The sequence below is a fragment of the Arachis stenosperma genome, chromosome 8 (genome assembly GCF_014773155.1).
Source record: "Arachis stenosperma cultivar V10309 chromosome 8, arast.V10309.gnm1.PFL2, whole genome shotgun sequence".
Taxonomy (NCBI): domain Eukaryota; kingdom Viridiplantae; phylum Streptophyta; class Magnoliopsida; order Fabales; family Fabaceae; genus Arachis; species Arachis stenosperma.
The window spans coordinates 44,787,081-44,815,018 of record NC_080384.1 but is presented as its reverse complement, the minus strand read 5'-3'; the positions used below and the strand labels follow the sequence as shown (position 1 = coordinate 44,815,018).

The window sequence follows — 27,938 nt, the reverse complement described above, 5'->3', positions numbered from 1 at the left end:
AGAACCCAACTTTGGCAAATAAAGAACATATTATGGAGTTGGAAAAAACCTCTCCGAAGCGTGTATTTTGGAAAGAGAAGTCTCGAGTAAGGTGGCTGAGATAGGGAGACCAAAACACAAAATTCTTCCATGCACAGCATCAAGCAAGACATAAAAGGAACAAAATATGGAAATTAGAGGATGAGAATGGGGAATGGTGTACTTCTCCTGAAGAAATTGGCACTCGAGCTCAAAGATTCTTTGAAGATCTATTTAAGAGTGGCTGCCCACAAGACCCTCAGAACCTCTTGCAAGAGTTTACAAGAAGAGTGTCAGCAGAGATGAACAGAAATCTGCGCAAGCCAGTTACCGATGACGAGATCAAAAGGGCTGTATTTTCAATCAATGCAGAGGCAGCACTAGGTGATGACGGATTTATAGCTAAGTTTTTTCAGTTTTATTGGTATACTATCAAATATGATGTTCTTAAAGCAGTGAAAAGTTTCTTTAGAGGAGGACAGATGCTTAGAAGCTCTAATCACACGCAAATATGTCTTATCCCAAAGTTACAAAGCATGACTACCATGAATCATGTCAGACCTATTAATCTTAGCACTGTTTTTTTATAAAATAATAACAAAAGTGTTAGTGCACAGACTACAGCCCTACATGGACAACATCATAGGCAGTCAATAGAGTGCTTTTATCCGTGGGAGACTCATTAGTGATAACATTTTAGTGGCACATGAATGCATGCATTACTTAAAGAATAAGTTAGGAGGCAGTAATGATATGGCATTAAAGATTGATATGAGTAAGGTCTATGATCGAGTGGAATGGAGTTTTGTGTGGTTTTTAATGGAGAAGATGGGATTTTATTCAAGATGGATAGGATGGATAAGGCGTGTGTAACTACGACTTCTTATTCTGTTATTGTGGATGGCTTTCCTATTGGCTTTTTCAAACCAAGCAGAGGGCTCTGGCAAAGAGATCCCCTCTCACCATATCTCTTTATCATTTGTGCAGAAAGTTTATCTTATTTGCTCCACGACAAAGAACAGAATAACAGGATACAGAGACTAAGGCTGAATAGTAGATGCCCTTCTATAACCCACCTCCTATTCGCAGATGACTCCTTTCTTTTCTGTAAGGCTACTAGAGCTAATTGTGAAAACCTACTCCAAACAATACAGCGATACTGTGACATCAGTAGGTAGGCGATAAATTTGAGCAAATCAGCAGTGTACTTTAGTAAAAATACACCCCAACAAACAAGAGGAGAGTTGGCAGCAGCACTCAAAGTCCCGAATGTTGGATCCCAAGATAAATACCTGGGACTTCCATCAATTATTGGCAGATCAAAAAAGAAAACTTTTCCTGTGTTAAAGAAAAAGTCATGAAAAAACTTTAACATTGGAAGCGGTCTTTCCTATCGGCAAGCGGCAGGGAAGTACTTATTAAGGCGATTGGGACAGCAATTCCGATTTATTCGCTGGGTTGTTTCAAGCTCCCGGAGACCTTATTAGATGAGCTGCATAGAATGATGATGCAGTTTTGGTGGGAAAAGAAACATAATGAAAAGAAAACGCTTGTACGTATAATATCACTGATTTTACATTATGTGACTGAAACATAAAAAATATGTGTGATTCACATTAACCCGATTCTAACCTGCAATAGTGCTTATTTGTATTACAATTCCATCCCAATGAATTAAGCTTCCTACCTAGTAAAGTGCTCAGCGGAATGATCAGTCCAAGCAACAAATGAAAAAATACAGATCTTCATCAAACTCTAAGCTGAACACCAAAAATTGCAATTCAGCTCAGCCAGCTATTTGGTGAAGATTGGTTTCTATAAAAGCATTAAGTAACATCTAGACCTACTGGCAACCATATCACACATCTGATGAAAGTAACTCCCAAAGAGAGAACAGCAAGAAGAAAAAGTGGAAATATATTTTCTCACTGAATATACATATTCTACACCAACTTCTGCCACCCTGAAGGACAAAGGTTGGAAGAAAGCACAGGAGGTGAATTGCGGATCAATATAAGCAGAGGCATTCATTCAAGCTTTTAATCAAGAAACTCCATTTGCATGATCAGCTAATTTGTCTTTACTTCAGTACATCCCTTTGAAAACAGGATTTGTCCGACAAATGCTTGCTCCATATTCCTCATATTCTGCTTTTGTATGACAAGCCTGCACATTTTATCAGGAAATTTCAAAATAAGCAGGAAGCAAAGATTAGGTAAGTTGGCTTCAACTTGAAAAGAGGTGATATATCTATCATAGGGAGGCAAGTCATCGAGAGAATAACATTATCACAAGAAAACACATTGCAAGCAAACTAGTTTCTTAGGCACCAAACTATTTCTTATTCCCAAATCTAGCAACCCATACCATATGCATCTACTTTGTTAGCATGATTGATATCACAAATTCATTTAGCAAGATGACCAAGCACATTAGATTTTTAGAACTAAAAACAAAACAAAAAACAGGAAGAGCAGAACCCAAACCAATAAATTTTGACCCAACAGTCTGTGTTACGTATCCTATATGGGGTTTAGGGAAGAGAAATAGAAAGTAAGGGTATTTTTTTGGAAAAAAGTCTTGCAACTAACTTTGACAGTTTGTCAGAGTAGTGGTGTATGGCCATTTTTGTTAGAGGAGAGACAGAAATGAGATTGCGAATGAGAGAAGGAGAGTTAGAGGGATTCATCTTAGAAATTAGGCTGAACAAAACCCATAGTAGAGTAATAGCCTCTCAAATGCTACTTGTATCTTCCCTTTTTCTGCATATTTCTTACTACATTCCCTATACATTCAGGTCAAGAATGATATCTCAATGATATCATTGAGCCCCTCTGCTTCAATGCTAAGTACCCAAAGAAAGTGGGAAACCACACCTTAAAAGCTAGCTATTAAGGGGGACAAACTACTCTCCTTAAATACAACATCAAGCATCCCATACTACTTGATGTCGGACTTTGGGCACCCCATAATACCCATGTCTAACATTCTATTCCACCTTCTTCTATTTTCCACTCTATTATCTGTTTCATCCTTTAGTTGGGTTGCCATGGTAATAGGATCCTACAGTCTCCAATCAAAATTGATCATGTAAAAGGGAGAATTTGGACACATTTCTCAGTCTCACAAGCCAGTGTCAGTAAACTAGTGGGACAGAAAAGTAGTGACTAGGAGATGCAAAGCATGTTGCTTCCAGACCCAATCAGGGAAAAAGGCTGTCATAAATTAAATACCGCAAAAAATTCAGGGGTTGATGCAAGCACCGAGCCTCCAAACCAGACTGCAAATCTCTGGACAGAATGGCTGACTACATTGACTTCCACTGGTTGTGACTGAGATCCAAATAAAAAAATAAATTAAAAAAAATGATAATATGGCCACATTGTTCGTGCAAGTGTGTGCAAGAGAATGAGAAGAAACACAGAATAAATAAGTTGAAAAGTGTTAACTCTTACTTTAATCTCCCCATTTAGACGTGCATCAGATGCATGTACACGAGCATCCACTATTTTCTTCAGATCGCGTTGCAACCTCCTGTGAAAATCTTTGAACATGGTTGATCCTCCAGATAACACTATATTCTGAAATAAAAAAGAATGAGAAAATAGTATAGAGCTCACTATTAATATCATCATCTCTTATCTCTTATGACTGCCACTTGGTCACATTTTAGTAACACAATTCTTTAAAAATATAAATATATAACTGCACAATTATATTAAAAAGGTGACTTAATAGGCATGATACTGCTTGTTCAGATGCTATTCACAAGCCCTGATAAAAGATGAGGGTGGTATTAGTCCTTCAGCAACTAAAACAAAACTTTGTCAAATTTCTATGACATGGATAGAGGGCTTGAACTTATAATATCGGAAATTAAATTTCTTGGCCAGGCCAGCAGGCTGATAACACTTGACAATAGCATCATACAACTTGGACACTGGGTCAACAACAGAGTAAAACCCCAAGCTTAAATTTGTTTTAAACCCTAACTAGTTTCAAGGTAAAAGTTGACTATTCACTATTCACTGTCATGTTAAAGCAACTCTTGGGAGGCCTTTATGGTTCACCAAGTAAATCAATGGCTTGGTACTTCACCTTGTATAATGCTCTTCTTGTGTCAATCGGGGCAGACTGAATGCACTTGTCTATTACAACTGGCAAAGGAGTGGAAAAGTCACTGCTATATATCTCAGGATTAAAGAAAACCTGCAGAAAAGGGAAGACATACAGATCTCTTTAATGTATATAATGACCCAAACCTATATAATAGTTTCACAACAGAAAAGTTTGAGTCCCCAATTCAGACATCAAGGATATATATCTAAACTTTGGGAGATAGGTTCAGTTAGCCTTATTGAAAATACCATGTGACATAAAAGGTACAAGGAAACAAGTAATACATCCAACCAACAGCCTCGAAGGCAGATATATGTATGCTTATTTGAGAAAATCTAATGAACCCATAAAACAAACCTCGGGGCCAAGAAACCGTTCATAGCCAATGTCACATGAATATGGAGCCCCCGTCTTTGGTTTGATACCTCTCCATTGCCTTATATACTTTGATGGTTCTTTGTCATGTTTATTGAACTCCTAAATAAGTGAGAAAGTTTTAACTCTTGTTAGAAAGGAAAATCAATAATCCCAAAGATTATCTTTATGTCCCTTAATTTGCAAAGAAGCTGGGTAAAACTGTTGGCTTAAGTAACCCCTCACATGACGATAAACCAGTAATGAACTCAGAAGTCAGGACAACCTTAACAATGTCGGAGCATGTGTAGCAATACATTTCCTTCACTTTCCGAGCCACTTCAAAAGAGTCTTCTGGTGGTATATTCTCTCCTCTTTCCTACATGAAATAATGTTGATGTGAGACAATTCATGAACCTCAATTAGCAAAACGCAGATCCACAAATACCTAGATTTCTATTTTCTACAACCTAAGCAAGTATGAAACATACTCAGCAGGTAGCTTAGTTACATTTAGTGTGAACATTCAACATAAGAAAGAAGAGGATTCAAATAACCCACAGATACTCACATTTGATTATTAGCCAAAAACAGGCAGCACTACAAATTCTCTATATTCAACATGATTACCTACCCGCATAAGCTGCTGGACAAAAAGTGTAACATCCTTTCCAGCAATAGGAACTGATTTGATGCTACTCCCAATGACATAGCCGTCTGCAACAGGTACAACATGTGTAGCCCCATCTCCAACATCCACCACAACTCCTGTCATCTCACACTAAGAAGAATTCTAGATCAGCTTAAAAAGAACAAAAGGATATAGCAGATGTTTTAAAAATCAAGTAATTTCTTGACAACTCTGAATGAACTGTTATCAAGTTTAAATGTAAACATGTGGTAGCAATATCACGAGAAAATCCCCCTGGCTTGCACTATATAGTCATTTTTTATTCAAGACATGGTGAGCCTAAAATTGAAGGGTCTCATCAGTCATAAAATAACCTATGAACATGTTTAGATATTTAGCAAAGTAGTTGTGCTAGTGCAGCCCGTAAGAGATTTTGCAGAAGCTTATATAATTAACACCCTAAGAATTAATCACTCAATTCAAAGTCTATCAACTCACAATATATCATCATGATTCATGAGTGAAACCAACCAACCTTAGATGTTGTGTAGCCAGCTGCAAGAGCTAAAACCGAATTTACGGCAATGTATAATCCAGGTACATTAAAAGTCTCAAACATGATTTCACCGGTATATTCGCGACTCTCGGGCGCAGTCAAAGGACTCTCAGTCAAAAGAAAATAGTGATCCTCCGGATCACATCTCAGGTAGTTAAATATGCACTGCTGCCAGAACCTCTCCATGGAGTCCCAATTTTCAACCTGGCCATGCTGAATCGGGTAGCTTAGACTATAGGTGCTGCTAGATCGAGACTTAGCAAGGGCCTCATCCCCAATGAAGAAATCAAGATCCGCCATGACCCCAGCATTGTGCTGGGCGATCCAATTGGCCTTAGAAGAGGTCCTTGATTGATTGAGGAACGACTCGTTAAGTGCAACCACCGTTGGAACAATAAAGCACGGCTCAACGTTGCCGGCAAAACCCATCTTCGTATACCTGCAGTACAACAACCACAAAATTAAGAAAAACAAATACCGGGGCATTTCAGCAAACACCTGGTGTCCCTCTTTTGATAAACAGGATAAAAAGAGTACCCGGAGCCATTATCAATAACTACAGCAGGACGAGAAGCAGCAGGGTCCATAAGTGGTGAGGAAGAAGACAGTTAGGGTGGATCTGCGAGCGAGATCCAAGATTGCGAGGGAGGGAGAGGATCAACGTTGAAAATTGATATACGCTTTCGTTGACAGGGAATGGGGAAAAACTGAAAAAGTGAATAAGAAAAACATATAAAGTAAGGAACACATTAGAAGATTTAGTGCGTAAAAGACATATGTATATTGGAGTGAGCAATGGTTCACCAACTCAAACAGAGCATCCGCATGAATTTTCTCTCACTAGAAACCCTCTTGAATAAGGTTTTTCTTCTAATATTCGTTTCTTTCTTTGTGGAATCCCTTAACTTTCAATTTACTTCAGATAGTGTTGAATTAAGTACAGGGGTTAGTTATGTTTTGTTTATGAGCTAATTTTATTGCAGTTTATCCAAAAAAGAAAAAAGAAAAGAAAAGAAGAGAACTTGTTTCACTGGTCGAACCTCGTGATCATTTTCCATTTCATTTATTGTGATTATTTTTCAGTATTGATTAATATTTTTTATTTCATCTTCATAGGTTTTCTGGATTGCTCCATTCTGGCTGAAATTTGTTTCTGATGATGAAGCAGCCAATTTTTTTTCTCAAATATTATCGGAACTGCACTGGGTGCTTATTTTGTTACTTTAATTTCTGTTATATTTGTTAGCTCTTTTATGCCCTTTTCTATGCTTTTGTAAATTTCACTGTAATTTAAAGGTTGTTTACCATTGTACCAAAAACGGTAGTTTATATTTCTGAGTTGAAAATCTTTCAAAGCACCTTTCATAAATTGCATAGGGCTACAAATCTTGATTTTGTTTTGTCTTCTTAAAATATGGTTCGGACATTCTGTTTAGCAATTTGTAAATTTGTGTGTCCACTATGTTCAATAACAACTAATTCTTACCCCCGCTATGTTAGGTCATCTAATTGTGATAATTTTGAAAGCCTATGTTTATAGTTCTAATGATTTTTATATAAGAAATGATAATTGATATCTATCCATTTCTAACTCGTCATAAGGCAAGAATATTGTGATACGTTTTGTGCCAGTTTTTGTCATCTTTATTTCTATAACTTCCATTTCAATTGATTATGTCGCTTACATCGTCACAAGTTCTCCCTAGGGTCTTACATGATCGTTGAAGAACACATTAAAAGGTAAATTATCTGTTAGGGAATATTATTGTCAACCCTGCTATTAATGGAGTCTTTGGTTCTTCGACTCCATGAAATCTCAGCTGTAAAATTTGGCAACTTCAAACTCAAATCTGGCATCTCGTCACCAATCTACATTACGTACCCTTCTGTCCTCCGGCAAATTTCTCAGACCTTGGTTTCCTCAGTATCTTCTACTTCATTTGACTTTGTCTGTGGTGTTCCTTACACTGCTGTGGCTATCGCCACTTGTGTATCAGTAACTCAAAATATCCCTATGGTCATGTGCCGCAAGGAAATCAAAGACTACGGAACTTCTAAAGCCATCGAAGGCACTTCGATTCTGGAAACTGCTGCGCCACTGCGTGCTGCAGGGTTGAAGGTCAGTGATGCTGTTGTATTGATTGATAGAGAGCAAGGTAGGAGAGAGAATTTGGAAAGCAATGGAATCAAGCTGCATTCAATTATTAAATTGACAGAAATGAAGAATTTGAGCGAAAAGGGGAAGCTTGACAAAGATATTGTAAGGATTGTTATGAGGTTCTTAGAGGAGAATCAAAATGTTGCTAATTTTACAACTAAAGCTAAGCTAAAGTTGTCATTTTTGGAGAGGGCTAAGTTGTTGAAAAATCCAATAGGAAAGAGGTTGTTCGAGATAATGGCTGAGAAAGGGAGTAATCTGTGTTTGGCTGCTGATGTTGGAACTTGGAAGTGCAGCTGAATTGCTTAAAATTGCTGAAAAGGTGAAAACTTCTTTCATCTGCAAAAGCCACCCCGCCAATTTTTATATTATGGAAGGTTTCATTTGCTTAGGTAATTAGCTTTCAAATTCCTTTGCACAATGACTCCCACAACTTATGCACACCTTATGCACATCTCCTCAATTACAACCAATGAATTACACAAGTAAACACTCTCATATTGGTCCCTAAAAATTTCCAAAATGGATGATTATATTCAAGGATTATAGACCTCACATCATTGTAACCGCTTGTTACTGCCGGGAACCAATGGCAGAATCCCAGATCAGGTAGTTTGTGTCGAATGCGGCCGTCCAATGGTCCATGGAAAAGTTCCACATGTATGATGTATCGCTGCTGCAGAGACTGAAATATCAAACAAATAGCACCCCTACCCCAACTTCATATTTTATATGTATGCTTATGCCATTTGAAACCCCCTTTTTCTTGTTAATTTAAACCCAGAAACCATACAAAATAAAAGACTACTCTCCAAACAAAAAAGAGTCAAGAAATATTTTCCAATTTAGCATGTTTAAATTTAAACTCCAAGATTTACTTCCATTTAGTCCTGTTTTGTAAAGTCTAAACTCCAAACACTGATCAATCTTATTGTTGTTTATGCTTGATTCCATCTGCATCTATGGCTCCATGCTCCATTTTTTTTTTTTGGGGTGGGGATTCACAAGACAATAGATTATGGAAGAGTTTTATTTTTACTTTTACTTAAGGAACAATGTGCTAAGTTCTAACAAGTAATTAAGAATGGTACAATATGATAAATGGTCAATAAGATAAATGGTCATTGTGGAGTAGATTTAGTGGCAGTGGTAACAGAATTCCATATCTGTGCAAGAGGAGCAATGATATGAGGCATGATAGCACCAATTCCTCTAAGTGTGGCAGCAGAGGCAACCCCAATTGCAAAAGTCTCAACATAACCAGGCTTTGAATCAAGCTTCATGTCAAGAACTGCTAGTCTGCCATTAACTGCATCCATCTTCCTTGAAGAATCAATCAACAGCTTGTCCTTTTTCCCTCTGCCGGACGATATCACTCCAAACAGCGCCCTCTGCAGATCCTCTATCACCTTGATGGATGCTTCCTGTGCATCCATCCCTTGGGATTCATAATGTGATATCAGCTCCTTCGGCGACGGAATCTTCCTTTTTTGGTTTGATTTTGGCGCTGGTTTCGATGAGGGTGATGCATTTGGAATTGGTGGCTTCTCCATTTCTAAGACCTCTTCACAGATAAGTCACTAGAACCTGCGGATCCAATATCATATTAAATCATTAGAAAGATATCATTTTTGCTACAAATACTAAAAGTAACATTTTCCATAATTTCATTGTACCAGTAGACAGGTAGCGTAATGTAGCTCAAAAAAAAGATTACAGCACGCTGTTTAAAACTGGTTAAATAAGAAAATTTGATATATGCTTCGGAAACAAGAACATCCCCAACTTCAATATAAAAAAGGATGTTCACCAGAAGAAGCAACCATACAAAAGAAAAATAAAAATACGAATAAGCGAATGTGTGTAAACAACACGACCGCAAAAGAAACTACGATAGTAAGAATCCGTAGTTTGGTGGAGACATGAAAGACTCTCAAAAGAGGTCTACGTTGAAAATTGATATACGCTTTCGTTGACACGTCCTTCTGCAAAAGCAATTTAGACGAAGAACGTAACGCCTTTCAAAAGCGACGATAACAGGGAATGGGGGAAACTGAAAAAGTGAATAAGAAAAACTGAAAAAGTAGCACTGGTAAAGGAGAAAACGGAACAACCTAAATAGAGAGTTTGGAGCGCCTTCTAGTTCGCATGCCGTAAACCCTAGTTTGCGCCGCTACGGTTTATACCGTATCTTTTTATCGGTGAAGGAGAATAGGATATTACTGGGCCCTACTTGCTCTTTTGTGGGCTTAGACCCTTCTCCCAAGAGCGTTGTTCTTAGGGAAAACAATAAAAATACTCTAAGCCCAATATTCCCTTGGGTAGTAACTAGTAAGGGAATAGAATTAGTATTTGTAATATTTTATATTTAAACAAAACAAGAAACAACTATAAAAAATTAATTTTTAAATAGTTAATATTTGCCATTTTTATTTATAAAACATTGGGAGCAAAATAGGAAGGTCATGTCTTTCTTGGAAAAAACTGGCATCGATACTCGATTAAGAATTTGATTATATTTTTTAATTTTTTTTTTTAAAAAGAACAATAAAAGTTATGAAATGGCCATGGCCCATGACCCTCATAGGTTCAACCTCATGTAATATTATCTTGGCCCAATCTATAAACCAAAAAACAATGTAATTAAAATTGCCAATTGCCGGATTGTTGCCTTAGACTAATGCCAATTGAGTTAATATTTAATTTAGTTTCTAATTTTAATTTAATTTATAAAATTTTAAATATTTTTATTTAATATTTAAATTTTATAAATGTATCTTATACTAATTTTTAAGACAATTTTTAGTATAAATTATTAATAGAACGATGATATAGATAATTAGATATTTTGCTGAAATTTGTAAAATGATGCAATTTTAATTTTGATATTTAAATAGTTTAAAAACGATATCGTATCACTTGTTTTATTAAACAAAATTTTAATAAATATTATTTACGATGTTGTTTTTAGTTATTTGAATGTCAAAATTAAAATAACATTATTTTATAAAGTTTAGCGTAGTATTCAGTTGTTCATAGCGGTGTTCCATTAATGTCCGCATGTTAAAAATTATTTCAAGAACTAACATGAGTCATATTCGCAAAATTTAAGAATTAAATAAAGGTAATTGAAATTTTAAAAACTAAATTAAGGGAAATTATGAAGAGCCTATAAAATATTTATACAATGTGCACAATGGAAGTTTATGGAGTATTAGAGATATAATCATTAGTGTTACATTTTCTCATCAGTTAAAGCTTTTGAGATGAGTGGTATCATGACATGGTATTAAAGCACTAGATCCGAAAGGTCAAGAGTTCGATCCTTGTACACATTGTACAAATAGTCCATTGTCTCCCTAGCGGAATTCCTAAATTAAATCTCACATACAAATTTAAAAATTAAATTAAATATTATCTCAATGGCAATTAATTCATTAGACCATAAAATTTGCTACAGTGTTTCCACTATTAGGTTGAGAAAAGTTCAAACAAATTACAAAAGATGAAGCAACATTTCTTTTCTTTTCTTTTTTTCCCCCCTTTATAAGGTCTTGCCATTGATCATTGTCTTCTTTCAATATTGCCAAGAATTTGAATATGGAAAATAGTCATTAACTCACTGCCCCATTTTTTTATGCCGGTATTCAATAGAAGAGTTAGACCCTAGTGATTGTCTTAGTTAGACCCTAGTTTATACCACTCAACTCTCATGGTGGTGTGGAATGAGAGTAATAGCTACTAAAGTATATCCTTAGGATGAAGGAGTACCAATAATCTACATTATTGGAGAAATTACTTAGATACCCTTTCAATATATTTCATGGATGCTACAAACCAATAATTACTAGACATTTTTATATAGAATTTAAAATCATCTAAGAATTAACTTTTACTAACAATAACAACAAAACTTTGCTTACTAGGTGGATAATTTTTACAAAATATAATTGTAATTTAATGATAGGAACAAAAATAAAAAAAATAGTAACAAAATAAATGAAACGGTTAAATACGATTTTGGTCTTTAAGATAGGAACTGAAAATTTATTTCATCTTCAGCCCTTTTTTTTCACTACAAAATGATCGCAAAGATTTAACTAAATTTTAAAATCGTCATTTTTATCAAATTTTTTATTTTTATTCAAAAAATACCTTTAAGTAAAAAATAAAAAAAAAAAGAAAGAAAAGAAATACGGGTTAAGGGAAAGGGAGGAGGGTCAGCGCTGTAGGGGGGTTGGGTTTTGGTTTAGGGAGAAGAGAGGGAAGGGAAGGGAAGGGAAGGGAAGGGAAGGAAAGGGAAGGGAAGGGAAGGAGAAGCGGAAGGGACACTGTCGTTGCCGCTCCTGCTCTTCATCGTTCAGTCCTCGCCGCTGGATCTCACCGTGAGGGTAGACGTCGCTGCTCCTTGTCCTTGCCGACGTCATCGTCGCCTCGCCGTCGCCTTCGTCTCGCCGCACCTCCTCCTTACCATCGCACCTCGTCTTGCCGCACCTCTTTTTTGCCGTCGCACCTCGTCTTGTCATTTGTTTTGGTAATTATATTTATGGATTTTTAATTTTTGTAATTGAAGATAAATTTGGAAATTTTTTATTATTGTAATTGCATATGAGTTTTGTTAATAAAAGAGGAAGAATTTTATTTTTGAATTTTGTTGATGATTCTGAGTTTTGATTGTTCTGGTTTTCTGAGTTCTGGGTGGTGGTGGATTTTGAGTTTTGTTGTTCTTCTTATGATTCTATTATCATTGTTGTTCTTCTTCTTCTTCTTATATTTCTTCTTATGATTCCATTATTGTTCTTTTGATGATGATGATGATGACTATGATGATAATGGTGGTGGTGGTGGTTGTGGGTTTTGGTTTAGCTTTGGTTTCTGTTCTGCTTCTGGTTGATTTTGGAGAAGTTCTGATGATGATGATGATGATGATGACCATAATGATAATGGCGGTGGTGGTGGTGAGTTATGGTTCAGCTTGAGTTTCTGTTCAATTTCTGGTTGATGTTGGTTGATTTTGGAGAAGAAGGGGGAAGGATATTTTCATCCGAAAGATGATTTTAAAACTTAGTTAAACCTTTGGGACCATTTTGTAGTGAAAAAAAGGTTGGGAACAAAATAAATTTTTAGCCCTTACCTTAGGAACTAAAATCGTACTTAACCCTAAATAAAACAATAACTTAAGAGAGAAAAGTAGAATCATTAAAATGGGCTAAATCCATCCGCCAGCCCGTTTATCTATTTAAATGGCAGGTTTTGCCTCTAAATTTAAACCCGTTTAAATTTTGGACTAAACGAGCTGAGTCCGATTAACCCGAAAAAAAATGATGGGTTAAACGGGCTAATCGCGAGCTAAATGGGTGGTCTGTTTATTTTTTTTCAAAACAAATAGTACTTTTAGCCAATATTTCTCCCGATCCGACCCAAAAAACGTGACCCATCAACTAAAAAAATACTGTTTGTTTAAAATTTTTTACCTAAAAATGATATTTTTTGTCAAAATATTTTTTAAAAAAAATAACAAATGGGTAAATAGGCCTCCTGTTTAACCCATTGGACTTACTATAAATAGTCCAGGATGAATTATGGCCCGTGAATAAAGCGGAGTTAAACGGGCCAGCCATTTAACCCACAGGTTTAAATGGGCCGAACCTAATTGGGTTGGCCCAACCCGTTTGACAATCTTGGAGAAAAGCTACTAGGCAAATAAGATATATATCAAAAAAATCTATTAATATATAATAGAAGTGTAGCAGTGGTCTTTGCTTGACATGTGAATCATCCTTTGTTCGACAAGTGTATCTCGTAATTAAATGACAATTGACAACTTAGGAAAACACAATGAAATGGGTCAATGCATACAGTAATAGGCCAATCCAATGGGTACTTAAGGAAATGGATTTTTTGTGATTTAAGTAATTGAAATAATAGTATAAAAGGTAGTGAAACTCTTTCTCGCTAGTTTCTTGATACACACATTGTCGGATAGAGTATAGGTAGCAATAAACAAAGAACAATCCATTTTTATCAGACCTGTGTAATACCTGAAAGATATGATATGCTAATGGATGTGAATGCCAAAAGACTTGAATGTAAGTTTAAGGTGTATGTGGTTTGTATGTGAAAAAATCTAAATAGGTACAACCAAAAGAAAGTTAATAGTACAAAGTTAGTGCTTCAAGATATTAAGGCAAGCTCTTTCATTTTATTTACTTTCTTTTGTTTCGTTATTGAAAAATAAAAATCTTATATAGAATGAATTTTTTTTCAGGAAGGGAGAATCCAAACTTCAATCCATAAAGGTTTATTCAAGAAGTGGAGTTTAAAATGTACACTATGAGTAACTTTATAGTTGTGGACAAGATGAAAAAAATTAAAACAACAACACATCGGTGGACTTTGAATTTCTCCCATAAAACCGTTGCTATTCGTGTGGAAAATCCAAGTTGTCTTCTCGAACCCTTCTGCTTGAAGCCTATTCTAGAGTTGCATGCTACTGAAAAGCTTGATGATTCTCAACTATTAGATAAACAACCATTTAGTCTGTTATTTTAGATTGTAACCAGCCTTTCAAGTATCTTCCAAATTGTGACTAAGTAGGTATTATTGATTGTTAATTAGACATCTTAGATGAGGTGATTGGGAAGGAGGATCCAAGGGATATAATCACTAGCAAGAAAAAAGAGACAAAGCATATAGTTGTTGTGATAGCATACCTAGAATAAGCCTCTTTAAACAAATTAACAAGTTATGTATCGTTTGAAACCGTATACATCATTTTAATGTGGATGTGTATAGGTGTTGCGTAATGCAGTAACAACAATCTTGATTGTGTGCTGTTTGGTGACATGGTCGATCAAATACTACCCCAATCTTAAAGATGGCAGGGTTGAACCATTGATAGTGGTGTTGTAGTTCTTTAAATCTAGCCGATGAAATGATGTGCATCAACATGTTAAAGTTCTTAAACCTCTTCATTAACATATTGAGTTTGTATGTGATATCGTTATGTTTATTAATGATGGTTTGATCCTATTGTTTCTATTTTTAGAGAAGATTCACTTCGAATAGGTTTGTGTGATACTCAATGACAAGCATTTTTTTTAGTGTTGTGTTCCTATTAACAACATATTTTAATGGAGTTAAAATGCAGCTTACTAGGCAGTACAAGGTCTAATTCGGTCAGGATTTGTCAGGTCTCTGGCATGGTGTGCAATCTGCTGCTACAGAACTGAATTGAGGAGGTGTCGTAGGAAAATCAATAGAGGACGCACTCAATTCAACAGAGGTCCAGTTAGCTAACACTCTTACTTAAAACTAATTGTAGTTGGCATTCACTGAATTCAACCATGGTGGTTTGATAGTTTCACTTGGAGTTGGTGCAGAAAGGTCGTATATGGATTAGCATTGTCTCTATCAATCATGGCAAGAACAATTGGTTTTACAAATCGTGTAGGAAGTATCCAAAAAAAATAGAAACGTCCGTTGAAAATCGATATGAATGTTCCAAGTATGGTCACACACATGACAGTGCATCTCTTAGGTGTGACAGATGGAGTTGATTATCATATTATTAAGAATAATGTATTTCAAAAAATTTTTGATGTAGTTTATGAAGAATTACCATGTGTTCATAACACGCAGCGGAAGAAAAGAAAGTAATTCTAATGATCTGTTTTGTGCTTAAACTTTATTCTAATAATAAATATGTAGTAGATCAGATCTAAATACCTGAGTACGCTAGTAAAAATATTTTTCTCCTTCAATGATACGAAGACGCTATGCGTATCCACACCGAGACCAATATTTGTTGTCAACTCCTTGACCAATGGACATCTGATCTAAATTGAGAAACATCTTGCAACTCTTTGCACGCCATAAAATTCTTTTCCAATAATCAGGCTCACATACGTTTATGTGTGTAGAGGTAAAGGAATAAAACTCTTGTTATTCTCTCTGTTTTCCTCTACTCTTGGCATACATATATATAGTATGAGATTTGTTACTAATTTTAAATTTGATTCTCAATTCAAATTTAAATCGTATCTTGAAATTCCAAATCTGAATCCTTCAAATTTATTAATCATATCATAACTCAATTTGAAACAAAATCAGTTAGGATCTCATCCAAATTTAGAAATAAAATAACTAATTATTCTCAAATCTCATTTAATATTCTCAATCATCGTACTATTATTATATTCTTGGTGCTAGCAAAGAATATAATAATATTTCATTTTGAATTAATATAATTATTTATTTGATCAAATCAAAATAATAATTAAATAATTCTATAGCAAAGATTAGAACACTCGTTAGTATGTGACTTCATAGGTTCAATACTAAATTTACTAATCAATGTTGGTTCCTAGCAACACTCCTCAACGACCTGATAGTATGAAGTAATATATATTTTTACTAAGAACCTTAGAAGAATAAAGTATAATTCCTTCCATCTTTCCAGTTCTTGGTTAACCCTTAGAGTATGGTTTAATTGTCAAACTCTAACTTGTTACCATTATTATAATGAACTGTGAATGACCTAAGAAACTCATTTCTTCATTCATTCAATCCCCTTGACCAAGGTTTTATTTATCTCAGTCATTATAATCATAGAGCTCAAACTCTTTACCGAGAGTTGACGGATTTCTTATTGACTAATCATTAATTCTACAAGTATTTAAATCATACCCAATATCCATTCAACTAGCACCCTAGAGTGTTAGGTATCTGAAATCAAAGTATAATAAATACATTGTTAATTACTATGATAGTCGCAGGTCAAAGGAAACTCTATTACTATGTGCATCTTGAGAATATCCTATTGACAAATATACCGTAATTATAACCATTAAGAATTCTCAAAGTGAGTCAGTTCAATAGTCATATCTCTATATGCACCATCTATATATATATATAATTTAATAAATGAGATCTATTAATCTTCATCCAATGAAGACCATTATATATATATATATATATATATTGATCTTTCCGGATTATTAATGTCCTTTTTAATAATCCTATGACCAAGAATAATTTAGATTAAATTATAAAAGATTTATCTCTCAATATTATGATCACTATTACAATGATAAACCTCTAAATTTAATCAAGGACCTTATTATATTAACATTTTAATATAATAATAATAACAAATTATTTGACACATGATTAATTGGATTGTGGTCATATTACTTATTCCCAACAGTTTAATGGAAAACTGAATTATTGACATGAATTGTAAAATATGGAAGATATTTTATTGGTTTGTTGAACTATTGGCAGTGAAATTTATTATAAAAAATTTATTTTTTAACTAATGTTATTGCATGTTTTATAATAGGTACAAGGTTGAAGTTATAGTCTATAATGAAACGAGAAGTATTATTCTACAAATGTGGGATAGGAAAACAACACAACTTATAGGGAGGCAAGCTAAACAAATCAAGGATGAAGATGTTTGTTCAGCATATGTCCCTTTTAGATATCAAATACACTAGTTGTGATTTGATCATTCTTTGACATTTGCAGTGTGTGGAAGGAGAAGGTTACCCTCCAACCTTTGATAACATGATGGACAAGAAGTTACATTTTACAATTAATGTTAAAACTGCCAAAATCAGCAAGCATGACCAGATTTATACTATTATGAAGGTATGTGATGATGAAAAGATTGTAGAAAAAAATTGTCTTACTTCTGATGTCTTAACTACATGTATCTTATATATCTATAGTTGTATAACCTACTAATCAAGAAATTAAGATACTGACTACAATATCTAAGAAGGATTATTGTGTGCCTTTCTATAGGAGAATTGGTTCAGTAATTCAATGGATGTTTCAACTCATGTGGTTAATGTTAAGTTTGATAATAATTCTCAATACTCTGTAGTGTGTATCTCAATTACCTACTAATTATAAGCAAACACAACTAGAGATGATTGGTTTATTGTCAACTAACACAATATGCACTTATGTATTGGGCAGGATATTGTGGAGGATTTTGTCACAAGCCTCAAGTACAAGACCTCAACAAAGAGAGTTTCTAATGGGGTCAAACAGGCAGTGTCATTAAAGATTGACAATGAAAAAGATTTTCAGCTCTCCACTAACAAGTTAAGCCATATGGATGATAAGAGACAAAAGATGCACATCATTGAATATATATATTGACCTTAATTAATATTTGAATATAATTGAGATATTAGATATGATTATTTGCCTTTTGGTTAAATTAATATTTGAATATAATTGAGATATTAGATATGATTATTTGCCTTTTGGTTATGTAAGGTATAAATCAGTATTAATTTATATTTGCTAGTATTTTGAGGACTAATGTATGTTTTAATGGACAATTTATTTCTGTTTTGTACTAGTATTTCAGTTTGTATTGTTATAGATTAACCACATCAATTAAGATTTTGTCAGTACTAATAGCAAGTCCGAATTTTCATCAAACTATGGTAAATAACACTAAGTTGAATTTAATTGGACAATTCATGTAAGACAAATATAAATATTTTGCATATATATCAATTTATTACTGAAACAAAATTTAGGGCTATTAATAAATAATAATCATATTATGTAAGTGAATAACCCAATGCCTAGATAAGCAATGAACAAATCACTGTGACTGCAACACTTTCCTTCATTCAATTTTCAATTTCATGGTAATGACTACTACCTCTGTTGGAAAGTTCATTTTTTAATTGATTTTTTCTTATTTTTTCTTTTTGTTCTTCTATTATCATTAAAAATCACGAGATAGAAGTGCAAATATAAACTTACTGTTTTGTTAAATTACATATAATCTTTGATGCAATTTCTGATCTCTTATAAGTTTGTGACTTAAAAAAATATATATTAAAAGAAAATTAAAACATGAAATTAAGAAAGAAAACAAAGCTCAAATAGATCGACCTTTGTTATTTTCTTTTCTTTTCTTTATTCTCTATTGACCTGATTTTTATCAAGGAGACTGAGATACATGCATTCCCAGTCTTATAATAGTGATAATAGCTATGTGACCCAAAGTACATATCGTAATATTTACTTCTAAAGCTCATACATTTTATATACTCCATTGTAATGTAGATTAACCAAGTTGAAATTGTTACAGAGGTCATTGAGATGGTGAAGTAGGCAAAGAAAGTACATTGGGAGAGTGGTAACTTCTCATAGATTTGGGAAGACTATAGACTCTTTCATTGATGCCAATGAAATTAAGTAAATCAGACAGTTAGTATGATCTTCTTTTATCTTCATATGTTTATATGTTATGATTTCGTTTAAGTAAATTTTATTGAAAAAAGTCTATTTTATTTGTCAATTGGTTTCTTGAAACTTATCTTATTACTCTTTAAAGGTATTGCATTTATCGTAGAATATTGAATTAGTATTTATTAATTGGACAAACGCGTTTTTATTTGTGTGAATTTTTTAGATTTTATATTTAATGGGCTGGTAATGGTTTGAATAAGGTGTATGCAATTCTCATTGAGACTTTTATTAGATTTTGACATTTTTTTAAGTCTAATGCATTTCTTTTGATTAAAATCTCAATTACTGACATTTTTCTATCATTCAATAAACTTAAAAAATATATATTTCATAATTTAAAAGAATTGATAAGAACTAGAAAAGATTTTAGTTTAATTAAATTGAATTTTGATGAACATGGAGTAGTTTATTTTTTGTTTGCGGCTTAATCATATGATTCTTTGATGAGATGGTTTCATTGTGAATTTAGAGTTTGTATATTGAAAACTTTTAACTAATATGCATGCTCACTTTTGTTTAAAATATGTAAATTTTTATGAAATTTTCTCTAGTAGCTAATTTAGTTCCTAGCCTGCTATTTTTTTACATCTCATATAAATTTAAAATAGATCATTATGCATCCTTATATCTATTCTTAAGCGGATTTTAAATTTTTAAATATTATACTCTGTAATTCCAAATTTCAAATCTCTTAAGTATTTTTTTAGTTGTATCAAGAAATTGATTGTATCTTCACCAATTGTGATGTTTGTTTGATTCATTATTTTCATCAAATTTCAAATCTCTTAAGTATTTTTCTCTATATGTTTGTTTGATTCACCAACTGTGCTGTTAATTGTGATGTTTGTTTGATTCATTATCTATTTCAAGTATTGTATCTTCACTTTTACCTTCAAAAACAATGCCACAATCTTGTGACACACCCCAATAGCCAAAAAATTTAGGAGACAGAAAAATACCCTTTTTAGATACACATATAGGACGAGAGGAAATTAGAATAACTAAATCAGTGATGAGAGTACTTTGACTTTAGGAATTGATTACAAGAGAGACATATAAATAAAAAGTAAGTAGCATGAGTGAGTTAGGTTTATTTTGAGAATCATAGTAAAAAAATTTAAGTTCAAAAATTAAAAGAATGAGTGGGATAGGCTCACTCAAGAATACACTGAGTTAGTAAATTAAAAAGTTTAAAATATCTTCTGAATTTAGTGATAGCCAATAGTCAATACCAAATTAATTATTTCAAGTGAAGCCAACACCAATTAAAGGTTTTGGTGTGTGTGGGGGAGAAGGGGGGGGGGGGGGGGGGATATTGTTCTTTTATTCCTTTTTAAATAAATGGGAGGCATGATGATCTTTCTTAAATGATTTGAAAAGAGAATAATATTATAATAAAGAAAAAAATTTTGGTAAAAAGTTAAATTTATTTTGACTAAAAAAACACAAAAAATATATCATGTGCCATGTATATTTTTAGTCTAAATTTAATAAAAAAATTCTTCATTTAATTTTATTTTTCACCAAATTTTTTTTTTCAAAGGAAAGAAGGTTCTTCGAAATCTTTATACAAAAAAAAAAATTTGTTTATTTTTTAAACCATAGCGTAAATGATGGATCATATCTATCCTTGTAATATAATATATTTTTTATATTTGTTCTTACATATAAAAATTGGGGTTGATTATAATTAATTAATTATATATCTATATAGTAATTAAAATACAAAATATGTGGATGCTTCGATAAAGCTAATGGAACGATATAAATAATGATTAGTAATTTAAATATTTAATACACTAAAAAGAATTAAACTGATAAAGATGTATCTAACCAAAATTTCTTTCTTTTTTATTTTATCTACTATTCTTAACTATATTAATAAAGGAAGTGAGGAAAAACAATTTTAGTTGATTATATTTTGCTATTTTAATTACAATAATGATGAATGAGTACTCTGCAATAAATAAATTTATTAAATCACTCTTCCACCTTAGCCCATGACAACAATAAAGACGTCTCACGGCCCACAAATTCAGCCCAACAGAATGCACAAATTCAATTATAATTTTAATCTTTATCTTATCTTATAGTTATCTTTATCTTTATCTCTATCTTATCTTTATCTTATCTTTATTTACTTTTATCTTTCATAGGCCAATGCTTTATATATATTTAGTTTTACCTTCATAATGAACAATTCAATCAATCAACAATCAATAAAATTTCTTCATCTTTTCTTTTCTTTCATTATTATTCTTTCACAATTTTATTATCTTTGCATACTCTTTCCGTTTTATTATGGTATCAGAGCTCCTCTTGAGCTCTGCTGACATCCATGGACCAGGGAGAAAGGGCATACCAGCAACTTCATTCAGAGCCTCTTTGGACCTTTTGTCAGCCCAATACTTTTCTTTCATGGCACCTCCTTTCAATGAAGAAGCTCGTCCTTCAAACCAACTTGAGCTTTTGCCAAGTCCAACTACTCATTATCTTTGTTCTTTCAATGTTTTTTCTACTGTTAACAATTCTTCAAATCGAGATTCATTCTTGAATACTTGGATTATTGATTCTGGTGCCACAGATCACATTGCATCAAATTTGTCTTGGTTTATTTCTTACACACAAATTTCTCCTATTATTGTTCATTTACCAAATGGTTCTCAAACTACTGTTTCTTATAAAGGCATCGTTCAATTTTCACCATCCTTGGTTCTTCATGATGTTCTTTACTTACCTCAATTCAACTTTAATATTATTTCTGTTTCAAAAATTACTTCAGCACTCACATGTGAACTCACTTTTTCATCTTCTTCTTGCACTTTACAGAGCAACAATTTGGGGACGATTGATCTGGCCAGAATGAGAGAGGGATTATATGTCTTTGAACCCAATTTCGGTAAAAATTCATCCACTACACACTCCATAAATTCTATCCAATCTCCACCCATTACACCTTCCAATATATGGCATTTTCGTTTAGGACACCTATCTGGGCAAAGACTTAATCATTTACATAAACAATTTCCTTTTATCTCTATGCATCATGATGAAGCTTGTGACATTTGTCACCTTTCTAAGCAAAAGAAACTTTCATTTTCTCAAAGTTTTAACAAAGCCAATGCAAGTTTTGATTTATTACATTTTGATATTTGGGGTCCGTTTCGACAAAATTCTATTCATAATCATAAATATTTTTTTACTATTGTTGATGATTTTAGCCGCTTTACATGGGTTACTTTATTAAAATCAAAAGGAGAAGTGCAAAATCAAATAAAAAATTTTATTACTTTAATTGAAACACAATTCAACTCCAAAGTCAAAACTATTCGTTCCGATAATGGACCAGAATTTATTTTACCTGATTTTTATGCTTCAAAGGGCATTATTCATCAACGTAGTTGTGTTGAAACTCCTCAACAAAATGGAAGGGTAGAACGCAAGCATCAACATATTTTGAATATAGCTCGTGCTCTTATGTTTCAATCTAATTTACCATCATCTTTTTGGTCTTATGCTGTTAGACATGCTGTTTATTTACTTAACAGAGTTCCATCATCCGCAATTAATTTTAAAACACCATTTGAAATTTTATTCAATCATCCACCAAATTATCATGACCTTAAAGTTTTTGGATGCTTATGTTTTGTTTCTACCCTAAAGGCAAATAGATCAAAATTTGATCAAAGAGCCAAAAAGGCTGTATTCATTGGCTTTCAAAGTGGTTTTAAAGGATATATTGTTTATGTTTTAGAAGATAAAAGAATTGAGATTTCTAGAAACGTAATTTTCTATGAAATGGTCTTGCCCTTAGTCACAAAAAATGCCCAATTCCATACATTCAGCCCAACATTGCCAAACACACCTTCTCAAAAACAAGATTCAGTTAGTCTTCCAGTTGAACCCTCACCTATACCCATTGACCCAACTCCATCTAGTTCTTTATTTTCTCCAACAACCTCTCCTTCTTCCTCACTATCGTTACCTAGCCAAGTTGAACCCATGACAACCGAATCACTTTCAACACAGACACCCATCTCTCCTTCTGCACTAGACACCAGTCCACCATCACCTTCTCATCCCCCGTCACCTTCTTCACCACCTGAGCAACCCCATCCTCGTCATTCCGACCGGCCTCACCGACCTCCAGCATATCTCTCTGATTACTTGTGTAATTCCTCTCTCATCTCTACAAATCAATCTCCCTCAAAGTGCAAGTATCCTTTATCTTCAGTCATGTCTTTTTCTTCCATTTCATCTTCACATAAAAAGTTTCTTTTATCTCTACATTCTGACGTTGAGCCAAAGTCTTTTAAGGACGCCAATCAATACTCTAATTGGCGTAGTGCTATGAAAGATGAGTTGGATGCTCTTGAGTTGAACAAAACTTGGCGTCTTGTTGATTGTCCTGCAGGGGTTAAGCCGGTTGGCTGTAAATGGGTCTATCGCATCAAACGCAAGTCTGATGGTTCAGTTGATCGATATAAAGCACGCCTTGTGGCTAAAGGGTTCACTCAAACTGAAGGTGTTGATTTCTTGGAAACTTTCTCCCCTGTTGTCAAGCCTGCCACCATCAGATTAGTTTTGGCATTGGCTTCTATGAAGCGTTGGCCCATACATCAGTTGGATGTCAATAATGCTTTCTTACATGGGGATCTTTCTGAAGATGTTTATATGACTCTGCCACCTGAATTTATATCTCCTCAACCGAATCAATGTTGTAAGCTACTAAAGTCACTGTATGGTTTACGACAATCTAGTCGTATGTGGTATGATAAACTTTCTCATCTTTTGCTATCTCATGGATATCAGCAGACCTCATCTAATTATAGCTTATTTGTTAAATTCATTGGTGATCAAATTTCTATCATTTTAGTCTATGTTGACGACATTGTTCTCACTGGTAATTCTATTTCTGAACTTGCTGCCATTAAGTCTATTTTGCACCAACACTTTTGAATTAAAGACTTGGGTCCGTTAAAATATTTTTTGGGTATTGAAGTTGCTCAATCAGAGAAGGGAATTTGCTTATCTCAAAGAAAATATTGTCTTGATCTTTTGGAGGATTCTGGTTTATTAGGTGCTAAACCTGCCTCTGTTCCAATGGATAGCACCACAAGACTATATCAAGATAAAAGTCCCCTGCTATCCGACCCTTTTGTATATCGCCGTTTGGTTGGCCGTCTTATCTATCTCACCACTACTCGACCGGACATCATGTATGCCACTCAACAATTAAGTCAATTCATGGCATCTCCTACTGAATCTCATCTTCAAGCTGCCAAGCATGTGTTACGGTATCTGAAAACTAGTCCCGGCAAAGGACTTTTCTTTCCAAGGGAATCAGAAATTCAGCTTCTTGGTTTTAGTGACTCTGATTGGGCTGGATGTCCCGACACTCGACGATCTTTAACAGGTTATTGTTTCTTCTTAGGCAGTTCTTTAGTCTCTTGGAAGACCAAGAAACAAACTACCGTTGCCCGCTCATCCACCGAAGCAGAATATCGTGCACTTGCCAACACAACTTGTGAACTTCAATGGATACTAAATGTGTTACAATTTTTACGCATCTCTCCTATCCGCCCACCAGTTTTATATTGTGATAATCAGAGTGCTCTTCACATTGCTGCTAACCCGGTTTTTCATGAACGGACCAAACATTTAGAGGTTGATTGTCACTTGGTTCGACAAAAAGCTCAAGCTGGAGTAATGAAACTTCTCCCAATTCCCTCTTCTGGGCAACTAGCCGACATCTTCACCAAGCCTTTGTCTCCTCAACCCTTCCATCTTAATCTGAATAAGCTTAGTATTCTTGACATCTTTCATCCTCCAGCTTGCGAGGGCGTATTAAATCACTCTTCCACCTTAGCCCATGACAACAATAAAGACGTCTCACGGCCCACAAATTCAGCCCAACAGAATGCACAAATTCAATTATAATTTTAATCTTTATCTTATCTTATAGTTATCTTTATCTTTATCTCTATCTTATCTTTATCTTATCTTTATTTACTTTTATCTTTCATAGGCCAATGCTTTATATATATTTAGTTTTACCTTCATAATGAACAATTCAATCAATCAACAATCAATAAAATTTCTTCATCTTTTCTTTTCTTTCATTATTATTCTTTCACAATTTTATTATCTTTGCATACTCTTTCCGTTTTATTAAAATTTATTGAATTTTGCATTTACTCATACATAGTAAAGATGCAAAAAAATCAATTGGGTGTTTATTCATATTTAAAAGTAAATTCGTATTTTATATTAATAACATTTTATAATATAGATTTTTTGTCAACTATAGTAATTATAAATTTTGACATTTTGATTGTTTGAAGAAAATATTTGCGTCGATAATAAATTTTTAAATTTTGGAATCATTAAAACAATTAATAAAAAATGTATTAGCATTTATTTATATAATTAAATGAATTTAGTTATATAACCCAATGATATTTAGGCTCTTTTGTACATCAATTAAGAAAATAAAAAATAAATAGATTTATGAAATAGCTGATGTGAAAGGTGAGAAATATACTAAAAGAATATTTTGAATAGTTAATTTCACTTTTACATAATAGTTAATTTATTTTTTTTAAATTTAGTTAAAATATTTTTTAAAGTTACCATTTGAAAAAAAAAATTATTAACCAAATTAAACATCAATATAATAAAATAGATTTATCACTCAATCTTTTTTATACTAAATAAAATACTTCTTTCAATAAATATATAATAATCTTTTTATAAATAAATTATACCTAAATAAAATAAAGTAGATTAAATACATGACCCGCGTTATCGCAGACTATACACTGGAGATTTAATAAAAATTTTAATTTTTTGGATTGTATAACAATAACAGAGTGTAACAATATTTATTTAAATATACAAATATAATACTTTTTACATTTAAGCGGATTTTCTAATATCGGCTAGAAAAATGATAAAATTATTTTGGCCTCTATAATAAAGAATGTGTTGAGTTTAGAAAATTAAACTAAGATTAAAATGATGACTAAATATTATTAGATTATTTGTTTGTATAATTTTATTGTGTTTATGTGCAGGAAATTAATTAATTCACATTAGTCCAAGAAACATGAAAAATAAGTTCATATTACATCTGGCCCAATATGATTTAAACAAAGCACTCATATCATATGATGAATGACTATGAAAGCAAACAATCTGAACAAGGAAGATAAAAAAAGAAATATGGCCCAATATCAAGTTCAGCTTGAACAAACTATTTATTCCAATAATCTTAATCCAAAGATTGAATGGCTGAACCATGAGGGAGAAAGAAAATAAATAAGTCCAAGAACATAAGCAAGCCTGTAATCAAACCAAAGTTCAACGGTGGTCAACATTCAAATCTATTCATTCACTTAGACAGTAACTAAGTTATTCAAATTCTATTTCATTAGAACCATCACATGACATTATTTCATTTCAATTCAATTTATTATATTCACTTCATCCACCGACGAACTCTCTCTTCTCTCTCCTCTCACATCTATCACATCACTCTTTGGTTGAAAGAGAAGATTGAAGGTATAATTGCATATCGCTGCTTCTACCCTCTCTCCTCTGTGAACGCCACTGCTGCATCTGTGTATTGGGAGAAGAGAACCAACATGTGCTGAAGAAGGTTTCAAGCCCTAGAAGCTTCATCCCTCTATAATAGGGGTGAACGGCTAAGGATTAAAGGAAGGAGTGAGAGCACACGTTTGAGTTTTCATAGCTCTTTGAGCTGTTTATTCTTCTCATTCATGGTTTTCATTGAATATTTCTTTTTTCTCAATTTAGTATGTCTGTGTTTCATTGATAAAAGGCAAAATATGAGATTTTGTAAGAAAAAGTCAATGACTGGAAAAAGGCAGAGAGTTAAACTTGGAGAAAAAGTCATAGCTATCTCAGAAATTCTTTGTATGTATTTTTGTTTTGTTGTTATGATCCTGAAGGAATTCTCTTACAAGTTGGGTTAGCACTTTGCTGTTGAAAGCTAGGTTTGAGTCCTAGTCAAGTTCAGGTTGGGTTAGAATCTGGACTTGTCCCATATAGGATTGGATAGATCCTAGGGAGAATTAATTAATGTAATTCTGTTGAAAGATAGTAAAATTCTGTCACTATTGTGATGGAGACTTGATGTCGGCTACATTGCACTAGGTAACTGAACCAGGATACATCTATGTGTCACTTCTTCTTCTCTACTTCACTTCTGGTTCTGTTACTCAAGAGACAAAAATTAAAGTGTCTCTCAACTTGTTACGAGATAAAAGCAAAAATATCTCCTAAATTTTTTTGAAAAAGCAAAAAGTAATTTTTACAAGAAAATGAGCCTAAAATTCAACCCCTCATTCTCTTAGCCACTGATAACCATCATGATGGAACAGTCTTATTTACTGTACACTAGATTTTTATATACGAATACATTTTCCAAATTAAAAGTAACAACTATTAATTTCAATGAATAAGTACCAATAAATTTTTATAATGAAATAACATTTTGTTTGCGCGTAGCGTGGGTCGTACACTACTTATCCATAAAAATCGACTAGATAAGATTCTTATTGAATATAATAAGTGATGTATGTTTTTGAAGAAAATTACTAAAGTGAAAAAAATAATAATTTAATCACCATTAAATTTAGAATTTTTTTATTTAAATTAAATACATATAGTATTTACCGAAATAAATAAACGTCGAAGAATTTATCAAAATACATCGTCAATCACATCTTGGGTGCACTGACCCCATGCTGTGATACGGCGTCTGCGGGTCATATCTCGAATGCAACCATGAT

The 27,938-nt window shown here is 33.3% G+C and overlaps 2 protein-coding genes, 1 non-coding gene and 1 pseudogene across 5 annotated transcripts; 1 reads left to right on the top strand and 3 right to left on the bottom strand.

Moving 5' to 3' along the window:
• Nucleotides 1-1,605: 1,605 nt before the first annotated feature.
• LOC130946392 (actin-related protein 3) lies at nucleotides 1,606-6,698 on the bottom strand. Of its 2 annotated transcripts, none has more exons than XM_057875124.1 (10): nucleotides 6,483-6,698; nucleotides 6,216-6,385; nucleotides 5,658-6,117; nucleotides 5,126-5,272; nucleotides 4,778-4,870; nucleotides 4,495-4,614; nucleotides 4,117-4,227; nucleotides 3,474-3,599; nucleotides 3,252-3,350; nucleotides 1,606-2,184 (listed from the first exon to the last, which is right to left on the bottom strand). In XM_057875124.1, exons 2-10 carry the CDS (start codon nucleotides 6,263-6,265, stop codon nucleotides 2,104-2,106), a joined length of 1,287 nt encoding a protein of 428 aa, XP_057731107.1. In that variant the 5' UTR covers nucleotides 6,266-6,385; nucleotides 6,483-6,698; the 3' UTR covers nucleotides 1,606-2,103. The 2 variants fall into 2 exon arrangements, with proteins under 2 accessions (XP_057731107.1, XP_057731108.1); XM_057875125.1 differs by having other exon boundaries at nucleotides 6,487-6,614.
• A 671-nt stretch (nucleotides 6,699-7,369) lies between these two features.
• On the top strand, nucleotides 7,370-8,236 carry LOC130946043 (uridine 5'-monophosphate synthase-like; annotated as a pseudogene).
• Nucleotides 8,237-8,801: 565 nt separating this feature from the next.
• LOC130943524 (uncharacterized) lies at nucleotides 8,802-10,155 on the bottom strand. Of its 2 annotated transcripts, none has more exons than XM_057871433.1 (2): nucleotides 9,951-10,155; nucleotides 8,802-9,423 (listed from the first exon to the last, which is right to left on the bottom strand). In XM_057871433.1, the coding sequence occupies exon 2, from the start codon at nucleotides 9,387-9,389 to the stop codon at nucleotides 8,958-8,960; it is 432 nt and encodes a 143-aa protein (XP_057727416.1). In that variant the 5' UTR covers nucleotides 9,390-9,423; nucleotides 9,951-10,155; the 3' UTR covers nucleotides 8,802-8,957. The 2 variants fall into 2 exon arrangements, with proteins under 2 accessions (XP_057727416.1, XP_057727417.1); XM_057871434.1 differs by lacking the exon at nucleotides 9,951-10,155 and adding an exon at nucleotides 9,513-9,933.
• LOC130947158 (small nucleolar RNA snoR137) lies at nucleotides 9,505-9,659 on the bottom strand. The gene has a single exon (XR_009072566.1). It is a non-coding gene; the product is annotated as a small nucleolar RNA snoR137 (small nucleolar RNA).
• Nucleotides 10,156-27,938: the final 17,783 nt, after the last annotated feature.